Source organism: Dendropsophus ebraccatus, chromosome 7, assembly GCF_027789765.1.
Source record: "Dendropsophus ebraccatus isolate aDenEbr1 chromosome 7, aDenEbr1.pat, whole genome shotgun sequence".
Classification (NCBI taxonomy): Eukaryota; Metazoa; Chordata; class Amphibia; order Anura; family Hylidae; genus Dendropsophus; species Dendropsophus ebraccatus.
In genome coordinates, this window is record NC_091460.1 from 99,609,485 (window position 1) to 99,619,594 (window position 10,110).

The 10,110-nt window shown below is 46.3% G+C and overlaps 1 protein-coding gene across 1 annotated transcript; it reads right to left on the bottom strand.

Moving 5' to 3' along the window:
• Positions 1-276: 276 nt before the first annotated feature.
• RPL36 (ribosomal protein L36) lies at positions 277-7,997 on the bottom strand. Its single transcript, XM_069977961.1, has 4 exons — positions 7,899-7,997; positions 4,907-5,000; positions 2,725-2,859; positions 277-407 (listed from the first exon to the last, which is right to left on the bottom strand). Exons 2-4 carry the CDS (start codon positions 4,997-4,999, stop codon positions 318-320), a joined length of 318 nt encoding a protein of 105 aa, XP_069834062.1. The 5' UTR covers position 5,000; positions 7,899-7,997; the 3' UTR covers positions 277-317.
• Between the last annotated feature and the right edge of the window lie 2,113 nt (positions 7,998-10,110).

Sequence of the window (10,110 nt, forward strand, 5' to 3'; positions counted from 1 at the left end):
TAATTTACAGTCTCTGTGATCAGCTTATCAGCCTGCTGCCTTTGGACTCCATGCAGCTCCAGGTGCCTGAAAAAGCTGGATCCAGCTCTGGGAAACTTCCCCCAGTTTCCCAGGATTGGATCCAGATTTTCTTAGAGCAGAGCAGCATGGAGTACAAAGGCAAGCCAAGCGCTTAGCTATTACTGTAAATTCACTTATCCCTAATGATAAGGAATATATTACATGCACCCACTGGTACATCAATCCACCACACATTCATAAAACATGGACAGTTAGTGTTTTCTGGAAATATTTATTTGCAGCAGAACTTTTACAGTTTAATCTTTCTTGGCTGCAGCCTTTCTCATGGCAGCCAACACATTGCTGAGTTCTTCTCGCTTTCTCTTGGCCCGGATGTGAGTTCCAATCTAAAAAGAGGGGGAAAAATGTATGTGTCACCGAGTGTGGGATATTCAATCTTTTGTATGTCGGCTGCACCATTAGACAATTTAGATATCAATTAGTGGAACAACTTAAAGGTGTACTCCTAAGACAAAACATTTTGCCAATATTGCTTTAATAAAGTTATATTTGTAATATAACCATTAAAATGTTTAGTTTTTCTGTATTACTCTACTTCTAATGCTACGCTGCCAGCACAGTCTGTCAGGACCCTTCAGTTCCCAGAACCCTGCTCTGATCAAGCACTGCCACACAGCACTATACAGAACAGTGTCCCGTTCCCCCCATGTATTCTATATTTGTATATAAACTCAATGGAGACCGGCTGCTGCTACTTCCTGGAGGCTGCAGTTGAACTGAGCATTAGAGACGAGCAAACCTAGAGCATGCTTGAGTTCATCCGAACCCGATCGTTCGGCATTTGATTAGCGGTGGCTGCTGAAGTTAGATAAAGCTCTCAGGATATAGTCATTGGCTGTATCCATGTTTTCCACATAGCCTTAGGGCTTTATCCAATTTCAGCAGCCACCGCTAATCAAATGCCGAACGTTCGGGTTCGGATGAACTCTCGAGCATGCTCTAGGTTCACTCATCTCTGAGCATACATTGCCCACCTTAGGGTATATTCACACTATGGAATACAGAGACATCAATTCTTGGGGTGGACGGTGGATTGAGCTAGACTGTGAACCCTCGTGGGCAGGGTCCTCTTCCCCATGTATCAGTCTGCCATCTGCCTTCATGTAATGTGTTTTGATCTTGTAATGTTCTTGTTTGTTACCCCTGTCGCTTGTATAGCGCTCTGGAATTAAGTGCGCTTTATAAAAAAATAAAATAAATAAATGCACTCAATGGGACAGGTGAAACTTCAAGCGGAGTCCGCTTGAAATTTCCGCCTGTATTTGGTAGTGTGAACATACCCTTACTGGGTTATAACCAAGGGCAACAGGTTATCAAAAAGCAGGCACATAGGATTAGTGTCTCTCAAACTGTAGTTTCAGAAATGCTTATACATGTGTTATGTAAATGTTTAATTTCTCATACTACATAAATTTTAGACCTAGTAAAGAATATTAAAAGTAGGAAAATAAAGCACAAGCTATATAATTTGGTTAATCGCACCATTGTAATCGCACAGACCACACAATACAGAGCCCAGGTTATTTTTACTGTAAAGTGTGCTGGGGCTGGGCTCCATCTCAGCAGTCACCATGGCCAAGACTGAGCAGAATATCTTTCTATTAATATACCACCTTACCTGCAATGCAGTCTATCCCAATGACTGCTCAGCTGAATAGCCACTTTGAAATGAATAGTGGTTTTTACGATAATAGTGCAATTATGTCCGTGCTACTGATATTTCCCATGTTGTTGTCTTGTTGGTGCTGTTAATGTATTGGGGCCCTTCTTACACATTCAGGATTATAATGATGTACCTTTTTAATCTTATACATAAAATTGGCTTGTAAACTATGAACATTTTTTAAAATTGCACAAAAAAAATGTTCACCTCTTGACTAGGTGTAAAGGTTACCCATGTTTCAGTTTTATGTACAAGTGGTCTGCTTTCATGAAAAGATAAGACTAGTCAGACCACATATGGAATACAGTGAAGAGTTATTGGCCATTAGTATAGGACACAGCTGAGGCAGGTGCAGACACTTGCTTACTATGCCTAATTTACACAAACAGCCCTTGCTGCATGATTATTAAACTGTGTAACTTTGTTTTTTATTTTTTTTTACACATTCAGCAGTTAGTTGATTTATAGGCAGGATTAAGTGTCATGATCAACCGATGATCGTTTTATCAGCTGATTGTCGTCTTTAGTACATGGAGCGATAATCTGCCAAATTGGCCTGATTCGGCAGATTATTGTTCCGTGTAATAGCCCCAAAACAAAAGAGATTTCATGATCCTATCTACTCTAAGAGCAGTGACAATATGAAACACTGCCCCTTGGTGTAATGACCAAATCATCAAATAAGTTTAAAGGAAACCTACTACTTGGGTCACACTTACAGCCACAAATATATGTGGGATGTAATATAGCATGAAAATGTCAAGCTGGATTAGACACTGCCAGGAGGTCTACTCAGAATACATATGAATGTAGGCATTTAGTACAATCTGGGGTTTAGGTTTTATTTGTACATGTCATGTGAAAATGTCCCAGCTACCAGTGCTGCAAAATGCCCAACACATTGGCAGCGAGTTTAGATTATGTAGATTACTGCATTCTGATAAAATATTCTGCTAGCATATACTGCTCATATTACATACCCTTTTCTTGATGAACTTAAGAGCTCTTTTGTCCTTAGACACTTTCAGCAACTCCATGGCACGTCTCTCATAAGGAGCAAAGCCGCACACTTCACGGATCATGTCACGGACAAATTTGGTGTGCTTTGTCAGGCGCTAAAACAAAAGGAAAATACAATTTTTAGCATCTCAGTTACATTTATAAGGAAAGTTGATATTGCCCACCTGTAGACCTAAATAGGACTGAACTGCGGCACTAGGTACATTACAAAGACAATCATGGCTCAGCCTCTCCTTCCTGTAGTTACAAAAAGCTTTGATCAGTCAGGGCCTGGGTGTTCAGACGGCAAGTGATCAGGAGAACGAGCCAGGAGAAGTCTGTGCTCAGCACGTTCTCCTGGCGCTGCATCATGTGACCTTAAAGAATGCATAGTGTAAGAATATGGAGCAATCTCCTCACAGAGACCGGGCAGGGAGCGAAGCGCACAGCCGTCTCCCCACTGCTTCTCTGAAACCGCTATGCTCTGAAAACTCAGAACTCAACTGATCAAATATGACATCTAATGACAGCTACTCTAAGGGAATTTCCTTACCTTCATCCTCATTAAAGTGACACTGTACCCACAATCTGACCCCCTAAACAGCTTGTACCTACAGATAGCTGCTTTTAATCTAAGATCTGTCCTGGGGTCCATTTGGCAGGTGATGCAGTTATTGTCCTAAAAAAACAACTTTTAAACTGGCAGCCCTGTGCCAAACAGGCGTGGCCAAGATTGTGTATGCATTAGGCTGGCAAACCCTCTCTGTCCCTCCTCCCCACCCTCTTCATTAGGAATGCCACAGACAGATTGTCTACTATTCGTCACCTGTGTGAATACTGAACATGGGCTGGATCGTTAAGGCACCTATCAAATGTTCAGACAGGAGAAAATGTTCTAGGGGCATTCCTAATGATGAAGAAGGTGGGGAGGAAGGACGGAGGGGTGGTGCAAAGTTAGGGCACAGATATTCTAGGCCACAGCCATTTGACTCAGAGCTGCAAGTTAAACCCCTTAAGGTCAATGGCAATTTTTGTTTTTGCACTTTCGCTTTTTCCACTTTGTTTAAAAGGCCATAGAGCTTGCATTTTTCACCTAGAGACCCATATGAGCCTTTTTTGCAATACCAATTGTACTTTGCAATGACAGACTTTATTTTCCCATAAAATATGCTGCAAAATCGGGAAAAAAAATCATTTGCGCTGTCAAATTGGAAAAAAAATTGTGGGTACAGAGTCACTTTAAGTGTTTAGTTTAATATTTAAATCAGGTGGGTCCATTTAATTTTTGTAGCGCCCCATAAAAACCGTACAGGAGCCTGAAATCACTTTTTCTTACTTCGGGGTTATATTCTGGGGGCTTCTGAATCAAATTAGAGCTTTTTTCACAGTTTCAGCCTCAAGATATAATATTTTCAACAATGGTTCTTCTGGGAACCAACTAATGTTATAGTTTAAAGGACAACTCCGGCGGGACCCCCCCCCCCCCCCCCCCAAAAAAAAAAAAACACAGACACACACAGACACCATACTCACCATCCCTCCGGTGACGATCGCCACTCCATTCGCCCGCCGTCCGCCTCACCGTCACCTGCCTCCGCCGTCCAGCGATGTCTCCTTCTTCCGGGTCCATGAGAGAGAAAAGGCTGCCAGCGCGCTTGCGCACCGGCAGCCTTTTCATTGGCTGGAGCGCATCACATGGCTTCCAGCAAGCTCAGCCAATCAGGGCTGAGCAAGCTGGAAGCCATGTGATGCGCTCCAGCCAATGAAAAGGCTGCTGGTGCGCATGTGCACCAGCAGCCTTTTCTCTCCCATTCACTCTCAATGAAGACGCCGAGGAGGAAGAAGACCCGGACCGCCCCCAGCTCTGACATCACCCGACACCAGAGAAGAGGACCGTGACGACCGTAATAGGTAATGTATATATTCTTTAACTTCCGGGGTGGGGGGTCGGGGGTCGGAAAGTGGGGGAAGGGGGCCAGACCGGGTATTTAACCACATTACAAAGTTATATAACTTTGTAATGTGTGTTAAATAAGCCAAAAAAAATTTTCGCCGGAGTTGTCCTTTAAGAAACCACTGTAATTGGTGCGGATCCCTGAAGTTAGACTATAAAGACTACAAACATTGCCTTAAAGCAGTACTCGCACATTAGTGTCTACTCACCCCTCTCCTACGCGAGTGCCTGGGCTTTGTGACATTCTTGGTCACTTTATGGCCTTTATTAAGGCCCACGGCCATGGGATACCTGATAGCCATTCTGTAAATAAAGAGGATATACCCAGTGTTAAACATGTTATATGAAGCATTCTGCAGCACGGCATGTCACTGCTGGGACGTTTCATATGAGCTACAGATACTCAATATAAAAAGCCACAAATAGAACACAAACTAAAGATGTCTCCCAAATAATTAAAGAGGTTTTCTGAGTGAAATAAACCTATAGAGTTATCCAAAGGAAAGCTCAATCAGCCAACTACTGGTCAAGACGGAACAGCGCTGAGCGACTGTCACCCCAGACAAGTCCATTTCGAAAGTGGAAGCAGGATTGTTCATCCGGGGGACACACAAATGACGACACCAGAGGTAAAAAGAGGCTGTTACCGCCTTTATGCAGTAATTTTTTAATGCCCCTTTACAGAAGTCCGACAAATTTTTTTTTATAAAGTAGTGTATTGCCCCCCAAAAGTTTTGTATACAAATCACCAATATACACTTATTATAGGAAATTCTTATTAAGTGCTTTTTCCCCTGCACTTACTACTGCATCAAGGCTTCACTTCCTGGATAAAATGGTGATGTCACGACCCAACTCCCAGAGCTGTGCGGGCTGTGGCTGCTGGATAGGATGATGGCAGGGGGACACTGAGGGACACAGGGCACTGGAGGGACACTGAGCATCCCTATTCCAGCATCCTCTCCAGCAGCCATAGCCCGCACAGCTCTGGGAGTTGGGTCGTGACATCACCATTTTATCCAGGAAGTGAAGCCTTGATGCAGTAGTAAGTGCAGGGAAAAAGCACTTTATAGGCATTTCCGGTAATAAGTGCATATTGGGGATTTGTATGACTTTTGGGAGGCAATAAAAAACTAATAAAATTTTCACCAGACTTTTCCTTTAAACTAGATTATAAAATATCTGTGTAGCACTGCATCCTCACTTGTACAAGTGACACACATGCATACACACAGGACACACTGCGGCTATGTACAGGCACGCACACACACAGGACACACTGCGGCTATGTACAGGCACGCACACACACAGGACACACTGCGGCTATGTACAGGCACGCACACACACAGGACACACTGCGGCTATGTACAGGCACGCACACACACACACAGGACACACTGCGGCTATGTACAGGCACGCACACACACACACAGGACACACTGCGGCTATGTACAGGCACGCACACACACACACAGGACACACTGCGGCTATGTACAGGCACGCACACACACACACAGGACACACTGCGGCTATGTACAGGCACGCACACACACACACAGGACACACTGCGGCTATGTACAGGCACGCACACACACACACAGGACACACTGCGGCTATGTACAGGCACGCACACACACACACAGGACACACTGCGGCTATGTACAGGCACGCACACACACACACAGGACACACTGCGGCTATGTACAGGCACGCACACACACACACAGGACACACTGCGGCTATGTACAGGCACGCACACACACAGGACACACTGCGGCTATGTACAGGCACGCACACACACAGGACACACTGCGGCTATGTACAGGCACGCACACACACAGGACACACTGCGGCTATGTACAGGCACGCACACACACAGGACACACTGCGGCTATGTACAGGCACGCACACACACAGGACACACTGCGGCTATGTACAGGCACGCACACACACAGGACACACTGCGGCTATGTACAGGCACGCACACACACAGGACACACTGCGGCTATGTACAGGCACGCACACACACAGGACACACTGCGGCTATGTACAGGCACGCACACACACAGGACACACTGCGGCTATGTACAGGCACGCACACACACAGGACACACTGCGGCTATGTACAGGCACGCACACACACAGGACACACTGCGGCTATGTACAGACACACTGCGGCTATGTACAGACACACTGCGGCTATGTACAGACACACTGCGGCTATGTACAGACACACTGCGGCTATGTACAGACACACTGCGGCTATGTACAGACACACTGCGGCTATGTACAGACACACTGCGGCTATGTACAGACACACTGCGGCTATGTACAGACACACTGCGGCTATGTACAGACACACTGCGGCTATGTACAGACACACTGCGGCTATGTACAGACACACTGCGGCTATGTACAGACACACTGCGGCTATGTACAGACACACTGCGGCTATGTACAGACACACTGCGGCTATGTACAGACACACTGCGGCTATGTACAGACACACTGCGGCTATGTACAGACACACTGCGGCTATGTACAGACACACTGCGGCTATGTACAGACACACTGCGGCTATGTACAGACACACTGCGGCTATGTACAGACACACTGCGGCTATGTACAGACACACTGCGGCTATGTACAGACACACTGCGGCTATGTACAGACACACTGCGGCTATGTACAGACACACTGCGGCTATGTACAGACACACTGCGGCTATGTACACACACACAGGACACACTGCGGCTATGTACATGCGCACACACACACAGGACACACACAGTCCAATGAGTTCTTGGGAATAATCTACACTAGACTTATGCACCAGGAGCTCCTGCAGTCCCGGTACCGGTCTTATCCCAATAACATCGGGTGCAGCACACACACGGCGGCAGTAACGCACACCCCGGTAACACGTAATACACAGCGCCGTGCAAGTGACTGGCGGATTGGGACAACGTGAGGACACAACAGCCGCACACAACCCCGAGCGTGAGAAGACCTGTCACCACCACACAGGCGGCCATGGCGCTTTATCCTGCACAAGAGCGGATTCTATGATCACTGCCAAGAAATAACCGCGTGACTAGACGGCAGGGACTCTCCTGGTCTCATCCAACACAAAACCGGCTGCTAAGAACAAGGATGGCAGAGATATTACTAAGATTACACCCGACACGTCCACTGAGATACCTGTGAGGTCTGATGGCGAACACACCGGAAGGAAGGAGCGGGACCGGAAGTTCTTTATTTCATGCGTCTGCCGAGTCCTCCAGAGCCTGTGAGAGGAGCTAGAGCGGCCCCGCTCTATCAGTGTGCGCGTCATCACCTCGCGCCTGTGAAGCACGTTTATTATTCACATAACTTTGGGTTTATCTGCTCTATGTCCGGGGTTGGTCACCATGACTGTGATTCTTATAGTAGGGCCCAGTATTTGGGGACACCATAGGAACATTGGCCAGGGTTCACACAGTTCACGTTTACAGAGGAGCTACAGAAATGTTCTGTGCATGACAACCGCATGTAGATTGGTTATATGACTCCCTAGTGCAGCCTGTACAGCCTCTCAGTGCTCCCAGCAGCAGCCTGTACAGCCTCCCAGTGCTCCCTCAGGTGTGCTATCGCTATGGCTGTATCCACCTTCTCCAGGACTCCCTAGTGCAGCCTGTACAGCCTCCCAGTGCTTCCAGCAGTAGCCTGTACAGCCTCCCAGTGCTCCCTCAGGTGTGCTATCGCTATGGCTGTATCCACCTTCTCCAGGACTCCCTAGTGCAGCCTGTGCAGCCTGTACAGCCTCCCAGTGCTTCCAGCAGTAGCCTGTACAGCCTCCCAGTGCTCCCTCAGGTGTGCTATCGCTATGGCTGTATCCACCTTCTCCAGGACTCCCTAGTGCAGCCTGTACAGCCTCCCAGTGCTCCCTCAGGTGTGCTATGGCTGTATCCACCTTCTCCAGGACTCCTTAGTGCAGCCTGTACAGCCTCCCAGTGCTCCCTCAGGTGTGCTATGGCTGTATCCACCTTCTCCAGGCCTCCTTAGTGCAGCCTGTACAGCCTCCCAGTGCTCCCTCAGGTGTGCTATCGCTATGGCTGTATCCACCTTTTCCAGGATTCCCTAGTGCAGCATCCAAATAATGCAGCTGCCGGAAATCAAATGCTGAGACCAAACATTTTTAGAAATCTCCCCAATGCTATTTATTGGATATATTTATGTGTATTATATCCTCTTCAATCATGTAATCCAGTGTTTGGGTATGGTCACCTGCAGATCTTCTTCTGATTGTTTATACACACTTTTAGTGCAGAATCTGCAGGTTTTCTGCAGCAAATCTGCACCTGTGAAAAGAGCCTTGTCTGTCATTATAAATTTCAAAATGTAAATTGGCAGGGGATGAAATATAAAGCGTGTCGGTAATTTACATTATTTTTTAGTTATCATACTTTATTGCTCTAAACCAGTATTTATCTGGGCATTAATAGCCAGATTTAGGACTTATCTTGGCAGCAATAGCCAGAGCCTGCTGACCCTGTTGAAGTATTTGTTGGTGCTACTATGCAAACAAGGTTTTTTACACAGAGAGGTGTTTTATGCTTATCCTCTACCGCAGTGCTTCTCAAACTTTTTCTTCTGGAGCCTCACCCAACAGACAGAATGATGCCGGGGCTTGGTCAGTCACCAGACTGACCAAGAGCATGCTGGGGCCTCACCATCTATGGTAGAAGTCCATGCAAACATAAAAACTATAGCTCAGTGTACCCTTTATATGTCTCCTAATCTCTGTAAAACATAAAATAAGTATAAAATGAGTCAATAATGTTCCTAAAGCAGAGATTGTTGGGAAAGGATTGTGCAGCTTAGGGTCACTTTTGTGAGAACTGCCTCCTAAGCTGCGCCTCACCAACAATTAGGGGGCGCCTTACAGTTTGAGAAGCACTGCTCTACCGTGTAGTTTTTTCAATTTTAATATAATATTGGCCATTGAATCCTTGTTGCTACACCGACTGGTGTTGTGATGATGCACGGAATCACTCCAATAACTTGACTATTATGCCTTCAATGTGCATGCTGCACGGCACTCTCAGTAGTAGGTTCTTTGTATGGCATCATTCGACCATCTTTAAAGGAGATGTCCGGCAAAAATTTTTATTAAATTATTGTATTGCCCCCCAAAAGTTATACAAATTACCAATATACACTTATTATGGGAAATGTTTATAAAGTGCGTTTCTCCCTGCACTTACTACTGCATCAAGGCTTCACTTCCTGGATAAAATGATGATGTCACGACCCAACTCCCAGGGCTGTGTGGGCTGTGGCTGCTGGAGAGGATGATGGCAGAGGGACACTGAGGGACACAGGGCACTGGAGGGACACTGAGCATCCCTCTGCCATTATCTTCTCCAGCAGC